General features: G+C 34.6%; 4 protein-coding genes and 1 long non-coding RNA gene across 5 annotated transcripts; 4 read left to right on the top strand and 1 right to left on the bottom strand.

Moving 5' to 3' along the window:
- Window positions 1–1,051: 1,051 nt before the first annotated feature.
- Window positions 1,052–4,734, top strand: LOC105968122 (BTB/POZ domain and ankyrin repeat-containing protein NPR1). The gene is made up of 4 exons (XM_012992742.2): window positions 1,052–1,857; window positions 2,615–3,362; window positions 3,809–4,009; window positions 4,301–4,734. The coding sequence occupies exons 1-4, from the start codon at window positions 1,318–1,320 to the stop codon at window positions 4,573–4,575; spliced, it is 1,764 nt and encodes a 587-aa protein (XP_012848196.1). The 5' UTR covers window positions 1,052–1,317; the 3' UTR covers window positions 4,576–4,734.
- A 688-nt stretch (window positions 4,735–5,422) lies between these two features.
- LOC105967974 (heat stress transcription factor A-7a) lies at window positions 5,423–7,255 on the bottom strand. The gene is made up of 3 exons (XM_012992559.2): window positions 6,755–7,255; window positions 5,810–6,550; window positions 5,423–5,729 (listed from the first exon to the last, which is right to left on the bottom strand). The coding sequence occupies exons 1-2, from the start codon at window positions 7,109–7,111 to the stop codon at window positions 5,828–5,830; spliced, it is 1,080 nt and encodes a 359-aa protein (XP_012848013.2). The 5' UTR covers window positions 7,112–7,255; the 3' UTR covers window positions 5,423–5,729; window positions 5,810–5,827.
- Window positions 7,256–10,217: 2,962 nt separating this feature from the next.
- Window positions 10,218–11,326, top strand: LOC105968052 (uncharacterized). The gene is made up of 2 exons (XR_016035038.1): window positions 10,218–10,353; window positions 10,695–11,326. It is a non-coding gene; the product is annotated as an uncharacterized LOC105968052 (long non-coding RNA).
- A 3,966-nt stretch (window positions 11,327–15,292) lies between these two features.
- On the top strand, window positions 15,293–18,046 carry LOC105968051 (nucleosome assembly protein 1;2). Its single transcript, XM_012992647.2, has 11 exons — window positions 15,293–15,450; window positions 15,569–15,600; window positions 15,716–15,808; window positions 16,370–16,462; window positions 16,557–16,620; window positions 16,693–16,754; window positions 16,855–17,045; window positions 17,134–17,305; window positions 17,389–17,441; window positions 17,525–17,690; window positions 17,861–18,046. Exons 1-11 carry the CDS (start codon window positions 15,417–15,419, stop codon window positions 17,927–17,929), a joined length of 1,029 nt encoding a protein of 342 aa, XP_012848101.2. The 5' UTR covers window positions 15,293–15,416; the 3' UTR covers window positions 17,930–18,046.
- A 1,074-nt stretch (window positions 18,047–19,120) lies between these two features.
- Window positions 19,121–22,134, top strand: LOC105968049 (nucleosome assembly protein 1;2). The gene is made up of 12 exons (XM_012992645.2): window positions 19,121–19,357; window positions 19,452–19,495; window positions 19,597–19,692; window positions 19,964–20,056; window positions 20,153–20,216; window positions 20,290–20,351; window positions 20,442–20,626; window positions 20,739–20,916; window positions 20,999–21,042; window positions 21,314–21,515; window positions 21,639–21,656; window positions 21,765–22,134. Exons 1-12 carry the CDS (start codon window positions 19,312–19,314, stop codon window positions 21,834–21,836), a joined length of 1,104 nt encoding a protein of 367 aa, XP_012848099.2. The 5' UTR covers window positions 19,121–19,311; the 3' UTR covers window positions 21,837–22,134.
- The last annotated feature ends 603 nt before the right edge of the window (window positions 22,135–22,737 follow it).

The following is a 22,737-nucleotide window of genomic DNA, read 5'->3' as shown; positions in this document are numbered from 1 at the left end:
ACATCGTTAGAAATCCTAACGGGATAATGCATTGAATAAGTTACTCCGTTAGGATAATAACGGACAATTAGTTTCAGGTCGGCACACCTAACATTTCTTAAATCATAATTAGTTTATATAAGATTTATAAATTTTCGTCTATGGTAGCATTAACGGCCCCGACCGAAACAAAACTAGCATATCGGTCCCCAGAACATGAAATCTTGACTTCGGTAATTGTTTCAGGGGTGTGGCTGTAATTACCAATACCATAGGAATCTTACAGTTATTTTAGCATATCTCAGGGCGTAGGTGTAATTTACCCTCATTATTATTATTATATTGAGTAAACTGCAAATACTACCCCCGTGTTATCTCGAAATAGCAAAAACCCCCCTATGATGAATAAACTAGCAAAAACCCCCCTGTGAAATTTAGTCAAAGGCAGAATCCCCCCTAGCTGATTTTTTAGACTTGAAATGACAAAATTGTCCCTCAAAATGTATTTATATATATACATATTATATGTATATTTATTCTTTTTAATTTATTTGTTTAGAAATAAAAAAAAATAGTAAACAACTAAATTGATTATTTTTTAAATAAAATAATTAAAATATTTATAAAATATAAGAATTTATTAATTGCAAGACTCCAGGGGTATTTGTGTCTTTTTATATCAAGTCAACCCTCAAATAGTTCCATAGGGGGGTTTTTGCTATTTAAATAATTTCACAGGGGAGGTTTTTGCTAGTTTATTTATCACATGGGGGTTTTTGCTATTTCTAGATTACACAGGGGTAGTTTTTGCAGTTTACTCTTATTATATTTCAGTGAAAAATAAATAAAATCTTTGACATATTTGGGCCTAAGTTTTGTAGTATTTAACCCATTTAAGTTTGGGCCTAAATACTTCAGGAAACTTGTTAAACGATGAGACAAAACCAAGCAAATATATGCACAGAATATCAACGGTCCTGATTGAATCCAAATCATAGATCGTGATTCCACGTGTACAACAACAGGCCGGAAAAATTAACGACGTCATCAAATCAAATCAACCTATACCAGTTGTTTTAAAAAATAAAAAAATACTGCACACACTCTCTCTCTCTCTCTCTCCTTTGACCTCGTGTTTCTCTCTCTAATAAAACCCGACCGACTCTCATATCTGAATCAAATACAATACATGGATGTACAATTGTACAATTCTATACATACAATCACGTATGTATAATTCTATACACACACTTCACACCTGCGTAGCTACTACTTACTATCCATCCATGGCGAAGCTCGGGGTTTTGTGTATATAATACATGTCCCGACCCGGCCGAAATGGACAGCCGAACCGCGTTCTGCGATTCGAATGACGTCAGCGGCGGGAGTAGCAGCACATGCTGCGCGGCCACCGCCACGGATTCATCGCTGTCGCCGTCTCCGGTTCAGCTGCCGGCGGACGTGGCCGCAATCAAACGCCTCTCCGACACCCTGGAGTCGGTCTTCCTGTCACCGTCCGACTCTGATTTCTTCGCCGACGCACGGCTAGTTGCCGCCTCCGGTAAGGAGATTCCAGTACACCGGTGTATATTATCGGCGCGGACCCCTTTTTTTAAGAATTTGTTTGCGAGTAGGGAGAGGAATGCGAAATTGAAGCTGAAGGAGTTGATGAAGGAGTACGATGTTGGCTACGACGCGCTGGTGACGGTGCTGGCGTATCTTTATAGTGGGAAAATTAGGGCTTCGCCGAAGGATGTCTGCGTGTGTGTGGACGATGAGTGCTCGCATTTGGCGTGCAGGCCGGCCGTAGCTTTCATGGTGGAGGTTCTGTATGCCTCCTTTATCTTTCAGATCAGTGAATTGGTAGCCAGGTTTCAGGTATTGATATCTATGTCACTTGAAATCATTGTTGTTCATGTTTAATTGCTTGTGTTTATGCAACTGGCTGTAAAGCCCCGAAAATTTCTGTATAATTAGATTTCTAGGTCATGAATATCCACTGGTTCTCAAAAGTCTAGTGTGTGTGTGTGTGTGTGTGTGTGTGTGTTTTATGAAATTTGTTACTTTCCGACCAGTGTAGTATTGTCGAACCCCTAAATGAATCATTTAGTGTAAATTTGCCACGTGACCAAGAGTTGCGCTTCGACCGGGTGAAGAGGCGGTTGATTGAGCTTTCTGGCCAACAGTCAGAGATAAAATGAACGACAGTTATTTCATCTATCCATGGTTGCTGTAGTGTTCTTTTGGTTGATGAGCTGAATAGGACCAGAAAATATCTCTGGAGTTTAGAAATCAGTGCTATTATATCATTTGGTTATGAATGAATACGGATAACCGATGTTGAATGTTATTGAGTTCTGTTGACCATTTACAGTGTGTTGTTATTTACTTCACTATTTTTTTCTAGTTACAAATTAGACCTTCCGGTTCAGCGTAGGGACAATAGAAACTATTCTCGAACTGCTGCGGATTTTTAGTTTGAAGAAGTTGATATTGTATATAATTATATTTTTGGAGCAGCGATTTAAGGCTTATGAACATTTTTGCTGGATGAACATTTTGGATATTCTTTTGACAAATCCATCAGTGACTATCTTCTTGATTTCATAGTAACCGAATCCTTGTTTCCTTGCAGAATAGCCTGATGGGCATTCTTGACAAGACTACTACAGACGATGTTTTGATGGTTTTATCTGTTGCAAACATGTGTGGCACAGTATGTGGGAGTTTGCTTGCTAGGGCCATTGAGATTGTTGTCAAGTCTGATCTTGATGTAATAACTCTTGAGAAATCATTACCCCAGCACATTATAAAACAAATAAACGAGTCAAGGATAGCACTTGGCTTACTATCACCTGAAAACAGTACTTGTCCAGATAAACATGTCAAGAGAATACACCGAGCTTTGGAGTCCGACGATGTTGAGTTAGTCAGGATGCTACTCAAGGAAGAGCGTACAAATCTCGATGATGCGTATGCATTACATTATGCTGTTGCGTACTGTGATTCAAAGACCACAGCGGAACTACTTGACTTAGCAATCGCCGACATAAACCAGAGGAATCCAAGGGGTTACACTGTGCTTCATGTTGCTGCAATGAGAAAAGACCCAAAAATCATAGTATCTCTGTTGACCAAGGGAGCTAGGCCATCAGATCTCACTTCAGACGGCCGGAAGGCCCTTCAGATATCTAAGAGGCTTACAAGGGCTATTGATTATTACGGAAGTACCGAAGAAGGGAAATCCACCCCTAAGGATCGGTTGTGCATCGAGATCTTGGAACAAGCCGAGAGACGAGATCCATTACCAGGAGAAGCTTCGATGTCTCTTGCTCTGGCTGGCGATGATTTACGCACAAAGTTACTTTATCTTGAAAACAGAGGTAAGTCGCACAACTAGTTAAGTTTCGTCCTCTCGTGCAGTTTTTTAGTGGGGTTAAATGCAACTTATCTCCCTGTGAAATTAGTTAACGGCAAATACTCCCTTAACCCAATTTTTTTTTTCTTTTTTTTGTCAAAAAGCCTACTGCACGCTTTTAAAATATTTGGGATAGCTTTGAACAGAAGAAAGAGGAAGCTATAACATAGTAAAATTATGGAGGTTGGAATTTATCGAGTATGATAAATTTGAATTTTCTACGTTGTTAGCATGCTTATCAGATTGGTTGATCTGCTTCTTTTCGGCATTAATCGAAGACGGACACTTACTTGGTAGAAGAGTCGTGATTTCTTTGTATCTGCTACGTTTCTACTTGTAAATTGTAGCAGTTGATAGTTCAGTAATTTTTATCTAGATTATCATGTCTGAAATTAACTGATTACTTTTCAGTTGCATTGGCCAAACTTCTATTCCCCATGGAAGCTAAAGTTGCCATGGATATTGCTCAAGTCGACGGAACTTCTGAGTTCCACTTAAGTGGAATCCACAAGAATCAGGCTGGTTCCCAGAGGACAGAGGTCGACTTGAACGAGGCACCTTTCAAGATCAAAGAGGAACATCTGAACAGGCTGAGAGCCCTCTCCAAAACTGGTATACTTAAGCCCTGCATGCTTATTTACATTCGACACCTTTTTTTATTGACTCGTCAGACAAAGTAGTTATTAGTACGGTGAGTTTACTAGAAAAGAACTAGACTACGAGGCATGTCCGCTTTATGGATTGTTTCTTATGTCAACTGATGGTTTCTAGCTATTTAAGTTTCCAACATATGAGTAAATGTCAAACGTTTTTCAAATCATCCAGTTCTTTCATACCAGAATAGCCTTTTGTTTTTTATTTATTTATTTTTGTTTGTTAACATAGTTCTTACACGGTGTGTAGTGGAACTCGGGAAACGATTCTTCCCACGATGCTCGGCTGTACTAAACAAAATCATGGACAGGGATGATTACCCTGATATAGCTCAGATGGGGAATGGTTCTCCTGAAGAATGTCCTTTGAAGAGGCAAAGGCGCATGGAAATTGAAGAAGTTTTAAGCAAGGCATTTACGGAAGATAAAGAAGAAATCGACCGTACGATCAACCTATCAACGTCTTCTTCATCCTCATCCGTCGGAATCATGAGACCAAATGGTATGCTCCCTTTCAAGAACTAAGTTCTAGGAATAACGTTTATAAATTTATTTATTTTGCTCCATAATGAGCCAATAAAAGTGGTAGTTTTGCAATCCTTGTCTAATTACTAATTAGCCCTCCAAAATTTACTCATTGTGAATTTTCTCCAAAATTAACTCAATCATTGAACTTTTTGAGTACACGTGGCTCTTAATCTGTGGGTGTGAATCATATCATATTATTTGTTTGAAGTTTCTAGGAGATGTAATGTTAATTAATTGTAATCACTTGTTTTGGGTTAGAAAGGGACGGACATACTTAGGATCGTATGGTGGTTGTATTAATTACATCTCCAGCTACATATGCCCATCTGACCAACTTCTAGCTTATTCGCTTTTCTTTTCTTTTTTTTTTGGTGGGGTGGGGGGTTCGATCCAACTCTTCTCGAAGGGGGTCGTCTTATTCGCTCTTTTCCATTACTAGCTAACTCGAATCGTCGGAGTTAGCTAGTAATTCGATTAGGTCATGTCCGATTACATATATAATGAAACAATAATTTTATCATATTCTATAGTATTAAAGATAATCTGTTTTTCTAATTTTATTGTGGTTTCATTTAGTTTGAACGTTGTCGTAACGTAGATTCTAGTATATAGCCATGGTTGATAACAAAATCTCAATTTAATAGCTCTGACTCTTGAATCTTTGATAAATGCATCTCGTGTTTGCTTGCGGTACCGCGTGTCGGGATTTGGTTAAAAGCGGGGTATCTAAAAAATGGAAACGTAGGTACAGGTTGCGCTGTCCGCACGGACAGACCGCAGCCGCTTGTTGTCATATTGATTCTTGGGCTAACAACACAGACTTTACAGCATGGCTAACTCCCCATTTAAATGAAGATAAACAAACTTCAACTAATTCATTTGTACCAAACCTCTCAACAAGTCTAATAAACCTTCCTTACAAGTCATTTAATAAGCAAACTGAAAATCTAGCATAACACAAGGAAACATGAGGAACAAATAACTAGGAAAAAGATTTAAGACAAGTATATGCGCACTGACTATGAAAAAAATAAAAACAACAGGCACTTCTACCAATGAACACTTGCCCTCCTTCGATTCTCGATTCTATTTTTCTCTAATAATAACTAACAAAAGAAAAGCCTAATGCATTTCCCATTTCCATTTCCACCCTGCATTACAATTTAGTTTTGCATCAATAACACGAAGAAGAAGAAAAAAAAATTACGCAAGGATCACAAGATCACCGTACCCCATGTGTTGATATCGATCAACCAAGCGGTCCCACAATATTTCTCATGGGCTTCGAGATCAAGTCCTCCAATTCCGAAACGATATCGTATTGTTCCTTGGTCTCTTGATCATCCTCGTAAATCATGTCGTCTTCCATCAATTTCTCCCACAACACAAAATTCTCCGAAGACACACTATTTGTCTCCGAGGCCGTGTCCACCTTCATTTCCATCAAACGGCTGCCCCCCGATTCATCAGAAGAAACTCGGAGCCTCTTACATTCATCATCGTCATCAACAACACTCACATCAACAATCTCTCCACTATCTACGGTTCTCGTCGAATCCACTTCGAGCCTCCTCTTCTTCAAGATTCCACCACCGCCCGACACCCTTTCCCTCTTCTTCAATTTATCCACAAAGCACTGGAAAAAAGCCGGGTCCCTCAACGAATTTACGACGAAAACAGCCATGTGGTTCTGCCTCGTCTCGTGCATGCGGAGGCGCTCTTTCACTGCAGCCAGATGGTCCATTGTGGTCTCTTGCTGCTGCCTGAGTTTCGCGACCTCGGTTCTCAGTGTTCTCTGCTCGGTCCTTAGTTTTTCGAGCTCTGCTTCAAAACCGTGCTTCGTGGAATACTCCAGGTGGCAAGATTGGTGATTGTGCTTTCTCCTTTTTATGTTCTTCAGTAGATGCTTCTTCCCCTGCTGAAACCCTTCGTTCGCGAATTCCCATCTATCCGCGTCGATTTTCCTGAAACCCTGTTGATAATATATATCATTTTAACCAAACACCGAATCACGTCGAAACGGATAATGAATCCTAAAAATTGAAATGAATAACACAACATTTTTCTTCCAATTAGACCCAAAACCTAATCCAAATTAGCAACAAAAAAAAAAATCCCCAAGACAGAGGTTATCTGAGAATGATGATCGGAGACAAAGTACTGAATCGAAGCTTACATAGGTGTTGAGCTGGCGGACGAAGCTGGAGAAATTGTTGTGCTTGAAGTGCTTAGGCAGCAAATCGGTGGAGAATTTGTGTGGGTCCCACACGACGAAGCTCAGCCTCGTCGAGCTCCACGAAATCACGGCGTCCGTGTGGTGATCGTCCACCATCTCGAACGTCTTCTTCAGAAACGGCGGCGGGGCGTTGTTTTCTCTCAGCCCTTCCATCGGCTCCGCCGCTGCGCCGCCATCAAAACCACTCCCGAGATTCTCGTCTCCGTCGAGAATTATCAGAGGCTCTTCCTTGACAAACACACCTCCGTCGCTCCCCATCATTTTTAGCCCAATTTCTGCATTTACAGAGCACTCCATTAGCACCGAAACCCTTGTTTGTGAAGAAGACAAAAGACAAAAAGGGGGTTTTTGTGAGGAAAGATAGGTTCGTACATGCAGTCCTGGCTGTTGCAGTGTAGCTCTCTCTATATATACAAGCGGTGCGTGAGAGTTCTGTTCGGTAAAGAGAGAGAAAACGGTGCTGATAATTACACTCACACCCCTGAGGTATGCTTAAATAATTTTAAGGTCTCTATGGTATTGATAATTACACTCACCCCCTGAAACGTAGTTAGAAACTTTAACGAGATAATGCATTGGATAAATTATTCCGATAGGGTTCTAATGGACTATTACTTTTAGCTAGTGGTGGAGATAACATAGAGTTATGGAGAGTTGTGTGGTGACATGGCTCCCCCGATATGTCTTAAATCACTCATAACTCTTTGTTATCTCCCGCACTTCATGAACCAATAGAGCGTTGGAACTCTATCGAAATAATGTATCGAATGCATTAGTGTAATTATCGATACCACATTGACCTTAAAGTTATTTAAGCATACCTCAGTGGTGTGGGTGTAATTTACCCTATCTTATATTATGTTATATATATTCGGAACAAATACAGTTTTGACCTCTTAAGTTTTCTCCAATTCCACATTTGACCCCGCATATTTAAAAAAATTACATTTTATCCATTATGTTTAAAAAATTCAATATTTTTTAGTCATTTTCGTCATTTTTTTATTAAAACTAATGGAATCAATTAATCAAACGCGTTTCCATCACTACTGTAACTGACGGACTAACTATTTATTGATGGAAATGGCCAAAAATGTCAAATAATTGAAGCTTGAGGCGATCAAATATGTTTTTTATAAATATGGAGACAAAATATGAAATCGTTGTAAACCTGAGAGATAAAAACTGTAAATTTCAGAAAAAAAAAAAAAAAGTACAACGTTCGGCACGTTGTATGTGTAGACACTGGACAGTATAATTGGCACTATTTATTTTCTTTTAGAATATATTGATGACATTTAATTAATATCTTAAAAATATTTTTTATTAAGAATATATATACATATATATTAATTTGACTGTATTTATATATATGCAAGAATTTTATATTGTATATATTTAAAAGTATTAAATGAAACGGTGCTTTATGTAAGAGTTGGCCAAAAAGATGAAATTGGCTACTGTGTTATACTGCCATGTGTAGCATTTCTCAGCTCACAAATGACAGCATGAGCCCCATATTGCGTCAAGGTCCCTAAACTTTCTAGAAACTTCTCTTTCACGCCCACAATTTTGAAACGAAATTTTATAATTAATTTTTTTTTACTAAGAGAATTAAGTTTCAGTTTGTAAACACTATTTTGTTTTATGAATGGAACTCTTACTGCTAGCTAGATCTAGTGAAATACATCGATTATTTTTTATATTTTTTTTATTTATACACATACACATAGGGCTGGGTAATAGGTCGATTTTATCGGCCCATAATTTTGTTATTGGACTGATAATTTGTGGTGGAAATTGGAACCAAATTTTCGGTTTGAATTGAAATTGGAAGTATATGTAAACTGAATGGTTCCAATTTCCTAAAGATTAGTGATATGAAATTTCATGTAGGATATTGTCTGGTTTCGGCCTCGTTAGGGAATTTTGGTAAGTTGAGAAGAGTGATAGATAAGATTGATTAAACTTCCTTAAGAATATATTGTCTATGATAATCTCTGTATTGGACAGTATCATTCATAGGATTGTGTTGTAATATGACTTGAGATTGAACTATATATTATTTATATTCTTGTGTGAATATATTTATCAGGATTAAACATCATAAAGCCTTTAACTTGCATAGATAATAAAATGAAATGTTATTTACGGTCACAAAATTGCATTTGCGGTTTATAACAGAACCCCTCAAAACTTTCAAAAAAATTCAAAACCCCCCCAAAATTGCAAATAGCAAAAAAAAAAAAAAAATTCGAAAATTCGAAATCAAGCTTGAAGAAGGAATGGGCTTCGATTTTTTGATGTAATTTCGACTCTTTTATGTGTAATATGCATTGGGTATGTCGATTACGGAACCAATTTCATGTTAAAAAGCCCTACAAATCGATTTGCAGGGGTTTTTTTTTTCACAAAAAAGGTTGGAACGCCCATCTTGCGCGTTCAATTAAATAAAAATAAATAAAAATTTGAAGGTGGATGTTTATGTTACTTACTGCACCGCGGAGGTTGACTTGTCGAAGATAAGCCTCCATAAATAAATTAGGACCGTAAATATTTGAAGCCACAAGACATGGTTGATTACCATGATGAGTTTGTTTTGACTTCGAGACAAAATGTTGTATATCGAACATAGAGGTTTATATAGTCGGAAAAACAACTATAATGTAATATCCACTTGAGAGTGTTTTGAGTAACACTCTCAAGTGAGGGATTCGAATCGGTTTCATTGCTTCAAAGACGGGATTTGTTCGTGTGGCGATTGTTGGTGATTTTTGCCGTTTGAAACACAATGCAAATTATAAATTCAATTTTGTTAATTCATATTTAATTTTGATGTATATTTTACGCTCAATTTTTATATTTTAAAATTGCAAAATGCATATTGTAATGGTAAGATGCAAATTATTGTAATAGGGTTAAATAACAAATCATATAGTTGTTTTCATGACTCACGAGAGTGAAGAGCAAGTAAAAATAAATTAATATGATTTGTAAATTATATATATATATATATATATATATATATATATATATATAATTTACAAATTTATTTTGTTTATTTATTAAAATTGAGAGGAGATGGAATCTAAGGAAATTTAATTTGATAGAAAGCTTTAGGTTTTGATTTTGTAGAGAGATTTTTTAGGAATTTGATTTGAATTGAGAAGGGTATTTTTGGTACAATAAATAATTAAATTATTAAAAAATAAAAAATTTAACTTGAATTTATACACATGGAATCTAATAATGTAGAAGGACATGCATGCCCTTAAAAAGGAGAGGAGATCCTCTCCTACAGTAATTTCAAATTTGAGTAATTATTTTTATAATTTTATTTACCATTTCTCAATTACACTTTTGTCCTTGTAGGTTTAAGATTATATGGAAAATTTTATCGTATGTATTATTATTGTTTATTAAGGTTTCCTAGAGTAGAGACACCGCTCCGCTTGAATCTTACGCCAAGTTTGTGTCTATTTATAAGATTCCGTTTCTTCTCTTCGAATTTCATCTTCAAGATATATAATTTCAACAAGGTGAGTTTGCATTATTTTCTTATTTATTATTATTATTGATTTATGGTTATTTTCTTATTATTGATTTGGGGTTATATTCTTATTGTTGTTTTGAATGTGAATTCCGATCGGGTGATTTTGGGCGTTTTGACGGTGTTATGTTTTGATTATTGCGTTCAATTCTTACTTTATAATCTGAATTTCTTTGGTCTAAGAGGGAATTTGCTGCATGCCCTAGGGGAAGTTATTAGTCAAGAAAACACGGAATTAATAGAGATGTGGTTTTTATTTTTTATGTGCATGTTCAATTTTATTTAATAATCCGAGTTCGAGTTTTGATTGATGTATGTATGTATGTTCAGGAGGAAGATCGAAGAAGATGGAGCTTGACATGAACGTACCCATAAACAGAGGATTCTCCGCCGGAGTGTACATGTCTGCAACGAAAGAGCTAATCGAGAAACTGCAGAACGCAATAGACGAAGCCAAAAAAGAATTGGATAAATATTTTGATGTTTCAGACCTAATGAAGCAAATGCCGCCGCCGCCGGTGAAACATGGGGTCAAAGATGACGACGTCGATGGCAAAGAAGAAATTACTCTAAGCGAAGAGCAGATGGCCATGTACGCGGAAGTTGAGCGAATAATTTTAGATATGGATATGAAGCATAGGCAACAGGTTACAAAAATCCACCAGATGACAAACATCACTAACCACCTCTTGGAATCGTTTGGCCGTGGCTATGCCAATGGCGAGCTTCTTGCTATAACTATCCGCTATGTCACCCGAGTCAACAAGGCTACCGAAATTTATGCAGTTCAAACAGCACCAACACCACCGCCACCTTCAACCACCAACCAAACCAACCACTAAATTATTTATTCGTATTCTAGTATTGTTTCCCATGTTTCTTCAGAGTAGCTAGTGAAATATGTCTCATTTATTTCTTCAGATTATATTGCATTATTTATTAAATTATTATAGTTTGAACTAGTTTACAGTGCCCTTATTTTTTCAGTTCTTGGAGATGATAAGGTTGTACAACACTTTGTGGTGGAAAAACAACACTTTTAATTGATCCATATATAAATGAGTTGGTCGCTGATTTTTAGTTTACTCATAAGTCGTTGATCGGGGTTATATAAGTCAATCGATTTATTTAAATAGTAAACAAATATTAAACCTCTATGTGTTATTTCTAATTTATAAATACTAGTAACTCACACGTGCGATGCACGAAGATCAATTCTAAATACAATTTTTTAATTTGATATATAATACGATATAATCTAAAAAGTTTAAAAATAATATCAATTCCATTAAATTTAAGTACCGATATAAACAAAATAAATGATAAAAGAAAATATAAAATATGAAAATTGTGATATAAAAAATATGATACATAATCTGACCCAAATGGTACAACTATCTCGTCCAATACACTCGGATCCTTAATAGAAACTTAATTATCAAAGTAGTGTTTTACAGCACATCGGTTGACATCGTCTATAACTCTCTTCGCGAGTAACATACACATTTTCATTGTTCAAATGCAATCAGTGATACACATTACTGAAACATAATCACTTAAAAGTGTAAAAAATAAATACAATTTGTACTAAATCACCTTGATTTAAAAAAGACAAATTCAGTGGAGTAAACGATAAAATTAGCATATGCAAATAAACTAACACAGTAAAATAATTATACATATAAAAAATAATAAAAACAAATGTGTATTTAAATCACAATATACAATTTTTATGAATGTAATAGTCCATGCCACCTATACTCCTAATTGTCCATATTGCGATGAATAATAGTCCATGCTACCTCTAATATTAATATTAATATTAATACTAATATTAATATTAATATAAAAATCAATATTAATACTAATATCGATATTAATATCAATATCAATACCAATATCAATACTAATACTTATACCAATACTAATAACAATACTAATACCAATATCAATACTAATAATTATATCAATACTAATACCAATAACAATACTAATAACAATCAGCAAGATTGGTGATTGTGCTTTCTCCTTTTTATGTTCTTTAGTAGATGCTTCTTCCCCTGCTGGAACCCTTCGTTCGCGAATTCCCATCTATCCGCGTCGATTTTCCTGAAACCCTGTCGATAATATATATCATTTCAACCAAACACCAAATCACGTCGAAACGGATAATGAACCCTCAAAATTTGAAATGAATAACATAACTTTTTTCTTCCAATTATACCCAAATCTAATCCAAATTAGCAATTAGAAAAAATAAAAATCCCCAAAAAAGAGGTTATCTGAGAACGGTGATCGGAGATAACTATTACTGAATCGAAGCTTACATAGGTGTTGAGCTGGCGGACGAAGCTGGAGAAATTGTTGTGCTTGAAGTGCTTAGGCAGCAAATCGGTGGAGAGTTTGTGTGGGTCCCACACGACGAAGCTCAGCCTCGTCGAGCTCCACGAAACGGCGGCGGTGCGTTGTTTTCTCTCAGCCCTTCCATCGGCTCCGCCGCTGCGCCGCCATCAAAACCACTCCCGAGATTCTCGTCTCCGTCGAGAATTATCAGAGGCTCTTCCTTGACAAACACACCTCCGTCGTTTAATCCCACCATTTTTAGCCCAATTTCTGCATTTACAGAGCACCGAAACCCTTGTTTGTGAAGAAGACAAAAGACAAAAGGGGGGTTTTTTGCGAGGAAAGATAGGTTCGTACATGCAGTACTGGCTGTGGCAGTGTAGCTCTCTCTATATATACAAGCGGTGCGTGAGAATTCTGTTCGGTAAAGAGAGAGAAAACGGTGCTCAATATATTATATTATATTGTATATATTCGGGAAATACAGTTTTCACCCCTCAAGTTTCTATAATTTCAAATTTGGCCGATCATGTTTTGAAAATTCAATATTATTAGTCATTTTCGTTCAAACTAATGGAATCAACGTGTTTCCATCACTACCGTAACTGACGGACTAACAATAAATCTACGAAATTGACAAAAGATGTTAAATTATTTAAACATAAGGGATCAAATGTAAAATAGTTATAAATTTGAGGGGTGAAAATTGTAAATTTTGGAAAAAATACAACGTAGGGCACGTTGTATGTGTAGACGGTATAATTGGCACTGTGTATTTTCTAATAAAATATTGATAACATTTAAATTAATATATAATAGGAAAAGAAATGTTAAAAAATTGGAATGTATTTATATGCCAGAATTTAATATTGTATATAGTTTAAAAGGATGTAAATTTAGACCAGATGGTCTAATTTAATAAGAAAATCGGATGCCATAGGATGATTGATACGTGAATAATTTAAATTAAAATATAATTAGTATTCTAATAATTGGAAAAAAAAAAAAAAAAAAACCAGCAGAACCCATAACCCCTCTAACCCTAATTATATCGGCTCATCCGCTCATAATTTAATCTCATTTTAAAAATATTAAATGAAACGGTGCTTTATGTAAGAGTTAGCAAAAAGATGAAATTGGCTACTGTTTATACTGCCACATGTAGCAATTCTCAGCTCACAAGTGACAGCATGAGCCCCACATTGCGTCAAGGTCCCTAAACTTTCTAGAAACTTCTCTTTCAAGCCCACAATTTTTCGTTAAGTTACGAAAAGCCACCCTACATAATTCCATTTTAGCGTACTAGACCCTCCACATGCAACTAATTATTGCATTGTCCTAATTCGAGGTGGAGATTGAATCGAAATTTTAGAATTAATTTTTTTTTACTAAGAGAATTAAGTTTCAGTTTGGAAACATTATTTCGTTTTATGAATGGAACTCTTACAGCTAGACCTAGTGAAATAGATCGATTATTTTTTTTATTTATACACATACACATAGGTTGGGGTAATGGGTCGATTTTATCAGCCCATAATTTTGTTATTGGACCAATAATTTTAATCGACCCATATATAAATGAGTTGGTCACTGATTTTTAGTTTACTCATAAGTCGGTTGATCGGGGTTATATAAATCAACCGATTTATTTAAATAGTAAACAAATATTATAAAATTTAATTATAATTCTTATTTTGTTAACGTTAAAGTAATATATATATATATATATATATATAAAGTCAAAACTCAAAAAAAAAAAAATTATAAACCTCTATGTATTATTTCTAATTTATAAATATTCATTATATTTATTTATCGTAGAAATTTAATAAAAAAAAATCTTAATTTTAAAGTTAAGATTTTGCAATATAAGTTTTCCTAAAATTTTAAATATCTTCTAAAAAAAAACTTTTAAAAACATCTTACTATTATAAATTTTCATATAAAAAATGAATAAACAAATGGCTGATAATACTTTCAACATCCCAATTGTTTACCTCGATAAAGTCGCTGCCAACTATTATCCGAACCATAATGGTCAGACCGATAATGATTTTCAATATTCAGCAAAATTGGGTGGTCATGTCGGGTAAATAGTGGGCAGATAATTGTCCGACCCGACCCATGCCCAATCCGACATACACATATCACATATGTAATGATATAATGTGTGTAAAATGTGTATTAATCACATTTATTTAAAATGTTCCTAAACAATAATGTTCATTTTCCTCATTTCTCAACACAAATTTTATTCTCCTAAAATAAAATATTCATTCAATGGAATAAACCATCTTAGCACGCATAATAAAAAATGACAACGATAATAATATCTTATATTTCATGTATTAATCTTTGAGACATTTCAAAACATATTCATTTTAAAATAAAATAAAATTAGCTATTCAATTAAGAAATTAAATGATTTATATTTATTAATTATTTACCGAAAAAAAAAAAAAAGAAGAACCAAAAAAAGGCCCATCGTTTCCATAAAAAAGCGGCCCATTTAGAAAATAAAATAAAATAAAAAATAAAATAGCCCATTTTATCTTTATTTTATTTTATTATAAATACCTTACTTTCCCTCCACTCTCACACAGCTCTATCACGTACTCGCAGTTTCCCCCGTCGGCCGTCGCCCTTAGGGTTTTTGCTTTCTCTCTCCAAGGGTTTTGGTTTTTTTTTTGATCGGCCGCCCTCACCAGAATGGTCGAATTAAACGATGCTGATTTAGTCACAGGTATGCGAAATCCCCAGTTCACAAAACCTTTAATTTTACTTTTTTTTTGTTTTGTTTTGATTGATGTTTTATTTAATTCATTGATTTGTTTATTTTTAACTTTTTTGGTATCGTACAGATGATAAATCTGGCCTTGCAACTGATATAAAGGTTGGTTCTTCATTTTCATATATATGTAAAAATTTAATCTTTGATTGGGGATGGTGACTGAATGCCTTTATTTTCCCTTTCTGTATTGATATTGTTTTTGTTTATGATGAATAAGATTGAGGATGCTGCTGCTGCTAAGCTCTGGGTTGCGCCGGAGAATTTGTCCCGCAATGTCGTAAAGCGTGTCGAGGTGCTAAGGGAGATTCAGGCATGTTTCTGCATTCCTTACTGTATTCTGTTAGCTTGATATCGAAATTTTATCTGATGCGCTTTGATTGTAAATATGAATTGGGGGTTATCTTGTTGTATGATTTTGTCACGTAAATAAGTCGGTTCGATGCTGGAAGTTTGATTCTATGTTTTGTCGGCGTTTTATGTAATAACTATGATGAAATGTTTGGGGTAATTGGTCGATTATATGTTTGTTGATGTGACAGTTCATAGATTCTTCAGTGGCTTTGAAGAGTTATTTCGATTTTATATTAAGTATTCTATCATAACATTCGGCTTTTGACACCATTTAATCGTTAAAATTCCATTTGATTATTTTTTTAGTAGCTGGATAGATCTCTTAGACATTGAATGCAAGCATGTGTTGATTTTCAAATTTCATTTGTTGTTTCTCATCTAGTTGTTAATGCCGTAGATGGGATCAAATTGATGAAATAATTTTTTAAAAGAAATATTCTGTGTGTTGAGTGTCGAAGTATTCTTTAATGCATGTCATACGATGCTCTGTACTTACTTCAGTAAGCAATAAATTTTGCAGAGTGAACATGATGTTTTGGAGGCGAAGTTTTGTGAGGAGAGAGAATCTCTTGAAGCTAAATACCAGAAGCTGTATCAACCATTGTATACCAAGGTATGGCTACTTGTTCATTTGAACGCTCGTACACTTTTTCACCAAGTAGCACCGTTTTCTTGTTTCTGTATCTAATTACGTTTAATATACACAGAGATATGAAATTGTGAACGGTGTGGTTGAAGGAGGCATAACTGAGTCAGGGACAACAACCGAGGGTATGTTAAATCATCTCACAATTTTTTATTAATTATAAAAATCGGTATGTTTATATGTTTTCAATTACGCAGAGAAAGGAGTTCCGGATTTCTGGCTAATTGCAATGAAGAACAACGAAATACTTGCTGAAGAGGTCTGTTTCTCTTGAAATTTGTGTTCCTTTACTTTTGTCCAACTTTAGGTATATTTTTCCAATTCTAAAATGTTATTTTTTTTCTTCACATGGGAGCCAGATTTCCGAGCGGGATGAAGGGGCACTCAAATTCCTCAAAGATATAAAGTGGTCCAGAATTGATGATCCAAAAGGCTTCAAGCTTGAATTCTACTTTGACACGAACCCGTTCTTTAAGAACTCTGTCCTGACTAAAGTTTATCACGTGTTTGACGAAGATGAAGAGGAACCTGTACTAGAGAAAGCAATTGGGTAGTTATAAATATCATGATCTTGAATCTTAATAAGTACTTCAAACTATTGTTTATTTATTTTCCTTTATCCGAAACTTACGAAACAGGACGGAGATAGATTGGTATCCAGGAAAATGTTTGACGAAAAAGATTCTGAAAAAGAAGCCGAAGAATGGGCCCAAAAATGCCAAGCCAATTACTAAAACAGAACAGTGTCAAAGCTTCTTCAACTTTTTTAGCCCACCCGATGTTCCCGATGATATTGATGATGAAAATGCTGTAAGAATGAGTTGTTATGTGTCGGAGATTGTGTGTATTGTGTCATTTTTTTCTTTCTTGCTAACGGTTCTCTTTTTTCACAGGCTGACGAGCTCCAAGAGCTCCAGAATCTGATGGAACAAGATTATGATGTTGGGTGAGTTCATACTTGAGATTTACGCTTCATGACACATGAGCATATAGTTTCTTATTTACAATTTGATAAAATTACTTTTTTAGGGCAACCATTCGAGACGAAATCATTCCTCATGCTGTACTATGGTTCACTGGAGAAGCTGCTGAGGACGAGTATGGCGATAGTGAAGATGAAGATGATGACGAGGATGACGATGAAGATGATGATGATGATGACGAGGATGAAGATGAAATCAAGATCACGAAAAAGGTAATATGATATATATGTGTTTGTGTAAATATATTGCATGATCTTCATCTTTTTTTTTTTTTTATGTTCTATTGCGTATTTTTTCTATTTTTCAATCAACAGTATTCGGATGTGAAAAATGAAAAAAAAAAACGTGCCATTTACGAGTGTCGGTTTTATCTGAAATGCAGAAAGGCGGACGGGCATCTGCTGGAGAAGGACAGCTGGGTGACAAGCCTGCAGAATGCAATCAACAATAATTTTTCTTTTTTGGCTTTGTCATTTTTCTATATTATTATTTATTTTATTTATGACTTCATATAGAGTGAATTTCATCCAATTTTGTGTTCTTTGGTTTATAAATTATTTATTTTGAATTTCAATATTTTTTATTTATAGTTCCATAGTCATTTTTTTTAATCATTTATTTTATAGATTTCATTTTTCATTTCTGATGAGATGACTTGGAATGCGTTTATGGATTTGTGACAAGTGAAATTAATAGGTCTTTATATAAATAGAACTGAATTAGTATGATTTAGTCTTTTTTTTTCTTCAATTAATTATGCGACAAATAATGGAATATAATAGGTTGTTAAATCTTTAATAAATTGTATAATTTATGCATATGATATAATAAACTGAAAAGCTAAAAATCCCACACTATTTTTACCAAATTATGCACATAACTAAAATTATTTCTCTCTCTAAAATCTTTTTTTCTCCTTCTTCATTCCTTTTCCTTTTCCCTAATTTTTTTACAAAATCACACAATAAGAACATCCTTAGCATTCCAAGTTCGAATTTGACAAAAAATATTCATATGTTCAAACTAGAATAAAGTCGGAATATGAGGAAAAAATCTATTCACATATATATATATATATATATCCTATTATGCGGCCATTTTTTTTAATTATTTCACACCAAATATCGACTAGCAGAGTCCTGATCCACTAACACTAGATACTTTTTTATTGTTATTATTTATTTTTATATCCTATATTTCAGACTATTTTCTCTAATTCTTCTTTATATCATTTATTTAATGATCAATTTCTTATTATGACAGATAAGTGTATATATTTTTTTCGAAATGAGTTTATATTATTAAAATTGTATAAATATTAATGTTGTTACCGATATCACTAATAAATTTTATTATAATTGTTATTGTCATGCATTAAACTAATCACTATTTTCACTTTTGAAATGTTACTCCGTGAGGAAAAAAATGCTAGTGTCTTATAAACCTAAAAAAAAAGCTATTAATTAAATATCAATTAATTTTACATGTTAAATGGGCTATAATGATATAATCTCCAATTTATTGGGTCAAAACTAAAAATCAATTTTTGTTTTGTTTAGTTAAATGGGCTATAAAGCCCGGGAAAATTTGAAGCCCAATTTTTTGCAATAAAACACACAAATAATCCCATGTGCTAAGTTATGAGTTTTGAATACTTTTCTCTGTTCATTATTTAATATTATTTATTAGTATTATTTATGATTGTTTATTAATTCACTCAACTATTTATCCCCTCCTCCCTGACAAACGAGCCCTATCTCCCGCTCCCCTCTTTCATTTTAGGGTTTTTGCTTTCTCTCTCTTAGGGTTTTTCGGTCGGCAGCCTCCGCCACAATGAGCACCAACAAGGACAACTTCAACGTGGCTGATCTCAGCACTGGTAAGCAGATGCAAAATTTCTCTCTCTTCGAATTCGTTAGTTCGTGGATTTTGTTTTGATTTAGATTTTGATTGGTTGCTTATACTGTATGTAGCTTTGAATGCAGAAGATAGAGCCGACCTTGTTAACGCTCTCAAGGTTGGTATTTTTCTCGTTTCGAGTCTTTGATTGTTTGTTGATGATATTGCTTTAGATGTGATGATGATAAGATTATTATTTTTTTTTAATTATTTGTGCAGAATAAACTTCAGGATCTCGCTGGTAAGCACTCGGATGTGCTCGAGAGTTTGACCCCCGTTGTCAGAAAACGTGTCGATGCGCTAAGAGAAATTCAGGTTTGTTCTTCAGTTCAATTTTTGTTTTGTTTAATTGTTATCAGAACTCCTTTGCAGTATGATCTTGAAGTTTATAGTGTGAATTGAAATGTGTGTTTGTTGCCCCGTCTCGGGTTATAGGAATTTCAAGTAGCAATGATGAGTCATTCCTATTTCATTTTAGTGACCGATTTTAGATGGGATTAGATATATGAAATAATTATGTTGAATTATATGTTTTCTTTTTTCGGATTGTATTTCTACTAAATGTTGGTAATCGTCGATTATGCAGACTCAACATGACGATTTGGAGGCAAAATTTTTCGAGGAGAGAGCAATACTCGAAGCTAAATACCAGAAGTTGTATCAGCCACTTTACACAAAGGTGTGACTACTTGTGCATTTTAATGCTTGTATGTGTTTTTTTCTCACTAAGTGATGCCTTTATTTATTTATATATTCAATTACGTTGAATGTGCAGAGATATGAAATTGTAAATGGTGAAGTTGAGGTTGATGGTTTGGAGCCAGCAAAAGATGTGGAGGGTATGTTCTCATTATCAAAGTTTGGATTTCGATTGATTGACTCTTTTATGTTTAACCTTTATAAATTATGCAGAGAAAGGAGTCCCTGATTTCTGGCTCATTGCTATGAAGAACAACGAGGTTCTTGCTGAAGAGGTGCGTTTCTCTTAAAAAATCTTAGTTATTTAAAATTTTGTCTTTTCCTTGTTATTTATAATCTTTTATGTTTTGTTGTTCTTGGAGCAGATCTCCGAGCGCGATGAAGGGGCTCTCAAATTCCTCAGAGATATAAAGTGGTCAAGAGTTGATAATCCAAAAGGCTTCAAGCTTGAATTTTACTTTGACACTAACACATTCTTCAAGAACTCTGTGCTTACTAAAACCTACCACATGATTGACGAAGATGAACCTATTTTGGAGAAAGCAATTGGGTAATTATATTTCCACACTCTAATTTGCCAATGAAGTATTGTTTTTCATGATTTTGGTAGACACTGGAAACTGCTATTTGAAGTTTGTTTATGTGAATATTTTATTTTACAGGACGGAGATCGAGTGGTATCCAGGAAAATCTTTGACTCAGAAGATTCTGAAAAAGAAGCCTAAGAAAGGTTCCAAAAATGCCAAGCCGATTACTAAAACAGAGCAATGTGAAAGTTTCTTCAACTTCTTTAGCCCACCCCAAGTTCCTGAAGAGGATGATGACATAGATGAAGATGCTGTAAGAATGCGTTGATTTATCTGTGATTGTCTATATTATCTTTGATCTCCAGAATTCATTACTTTGTACTGTTTTATTACAGGCTGAAGAGCTCCAAAATCTGATGGAACAAGATTATGACATCGGGTGAGTCAGCACTTGATGCTGCTTCCGTCTTTTGCATTATATTTGTAATATTAATGCTTCAAACCACACATGTAGATATAGACTCACTGATGAATGAAATAGATAATATATTACGTCTACATTTCACTTAACCTCATATCAACTGATGAAATAGATGGCTTAGTAATGTTATCGTGTTTTCAGTGTTGTTGATTTATCTGGTGAACTGCATGCCGTGTAGTTGTGTTTTGTCTGATTATTTTGCAAGCATGTCTAAAAATGTTTTTTATAGGTCAACGATTCGAGACAAAATCATTCCTCATGCAGTTTCGTGGTTCACGGGAGAGGCTGCACAGGATGAGTATGGCGACATTGAGGAAGATGATGAGGAAGAAGATGAAGATGATGAAGAAGATGACGAGGATGATGAGGAAGAAGATGATGACGAGGATGATGAGGAGGACGATGAAGAGGAAAGCAAAAACAGGAAAAAGGTTGCATGATTTACATACTTTTTCTTGTTGTGTTCTTTTATATATATGTAATTTTTTTTAATTCCCTTAATAATCTTTTATGAAACTGAACGTGTTGTGTTTTTTTGTATTTTCGACCACCAGTCATCAGCTGTACGCAAGGTATGATTGATTCTCTACACAATTATTATTTAGTTTCATTAGATTTTCTTTCTTTGTATTGTAAAAACTTGCAAATTCGGAGTTATTTATTCAATTAAAAAAATACAGAAGGGCGGCGTAAGAGCACCTGCAGGTGACGGGCCGCAAGGTGAGAGGCCTCCGGAATGCAAACAACAGTAAACTGCACGACCTTCAATATATGAAAGGATTGATGATTAGCAGCAGCTGTGGCGGTGTGTTGAGTTATATTATATATCAGTGTATTTACAAAAGCAGCATCTTGGAGTATATTTCCTCCATTTTTCTGTTCATTGGTTGAGATTTTTATTTTCTTTTTAGTTTGATTGTTTCGATCGAGAGAGAGAGAATGATTATTAGTTTTAAGAGATGGTATGAGACTCTGTCTACTGGTGGTTTGTGTTCGAATGCATTATTACCAAATGCTTTTACGGTATTTATAATTTTGTCGTAATTGTGGCATCTCTTGTTCGGGATTGGTTTTGCTTTTGTGATATTCATAATCACAAGAAAATCTGGCTTCAATAGTTGTGTATCAATGCAGAGTGAAAATTTTGAGTTTCGTGTTCGTATTTGTATTTGAAAGACTTACTTGTGCCAACTCCGATTTCTATATTTCAGTGTCTGTGTGTGATTTATATTGCAAAAATCGTTTGTCTTTTTATTTGCCTAGTAATTATTCTTGCTATATTTTTATAACCAATGATTGATTCGGGTAGAGGGCATGTTCGATCTACACTCCTGGTTATTTACACTATGTGGATTGGAACAATAAATTTAATGAATAACTACCTATTGAAAAGACATGTGTATATCTATGGTTTAAATCTATCATATGTGAATGAACCATCTAATTTCCCAATCTTTTACCATATCCTTCAATTTATTTAAGTACACTAGTTTAACAAATGTATTAAACGAATATTTGATAATTTAATTACTTATTTAGTTGTAATGGACATTACTTCAAAACACTACAAAATAAATAATGAGTCAAGAAATGAAAATCAAATGGAAAAGCTTTACACGTGCGGGAGAAATGTATAATATTGTATACAAATTA

Source organism: Erythranthe guttata, chromosome 12, assembly GCF_056151865.1.
Source record: "Erythranthe guttata isolate IM_541 chromosome 12, IM_541, whole genome shotgun sequence".
NCBI classification, from domain to species: domain Eukaryota; kingdom Viridiplantae; phylum Streptophyta; class Magnoliopsida; order Lamiales; family Phrymaceae; genus Erythranthe; species Erythranthe guttata.
This window is presented reverse-complemented; position numbering and strand designations above follow the sequence as displayed.

Excerpts from the sequence above, each read along its gene's own strand:
- LOC105968049 (XM_012992645.2), top strand. The coding sequence starts at position 19,312 with ATGAGCACCAACAAGGACAACTTCAACGTGGCTGATCTCAGCACTG. Across the intron at positions 19,496-19,596 it reads ACCTTGTTAACGCTCTCAAG|AATAAACTTCAGGATCTCGC; the intron begins GTTGGTATTTTT and ends TTATTTGTGCAG. Across the intron at positions 20,217-20,289 it reads GCCAGCAAAAGATGTGGAGG|AGAAAGGAGTCCCTGATTTC; the intron begins GTATGTTCTCAT and ends TAAATTATGCAG.
- LOC105967974 (XM_012992559.2), bottom strand. The coding sequence starts at position 7,111 with ATGGAGTGCTCTGTAAATGCAGAAATTGGGCTAAAAATGATGGGGAGC. Across the intron at positions 6,551-6,754 it reads TCCGCCAGCTCAACACCTAT|GGTTTCAGGAAAATCGACGC; the intron begins GTAAGCTTCGAT and ends TATTATCAACAG.
- LOC105968122 (XM_012992742.2), top strand. The coding sequence starts at position 1,318 with ATGGACAGCCGAACCGCGTTCTGCGATTCGAATGACGTCAGCGGCGGG. Across the intron at positions 1,858-2,614 it reads AATTGGTAGCCAGGTTTCAG|AATAGCCTGATGGGCATTCT; the intron begins GTATTGATATCT and ends GTTTCCTTGCAG. Across the intron at positions 3,363-3,808 it reads ACTTTATCTTGAAAACAGAG|TTGCATTGGCCAAACTTCTA; the intron begins GTAAGTCGCACA and ends ATTACTTTTCAG.
- LOC105968051 (XM_012992647.2), top strand. The coding sequence starts at position 15,417 with ATGGTCGAATTAAACGATGCTGATTTAGTCACAG. Across the intron at positions 15,451-15,568 it reads CGATGCTGATTTAGTCACAG|ATGATAAATCTGGCCTTGCA; the intron begins GTATGCGAAATC and ends GGTATCGTACAG. Across the intron at positions 16,755-16,854 it reads ACGAAATACTTGCTGAAGAG|ATTTCCGAGCGGGATGAAGG; the intron begins GTCTGTTTCTCT and ends CATGGGAGCCAG.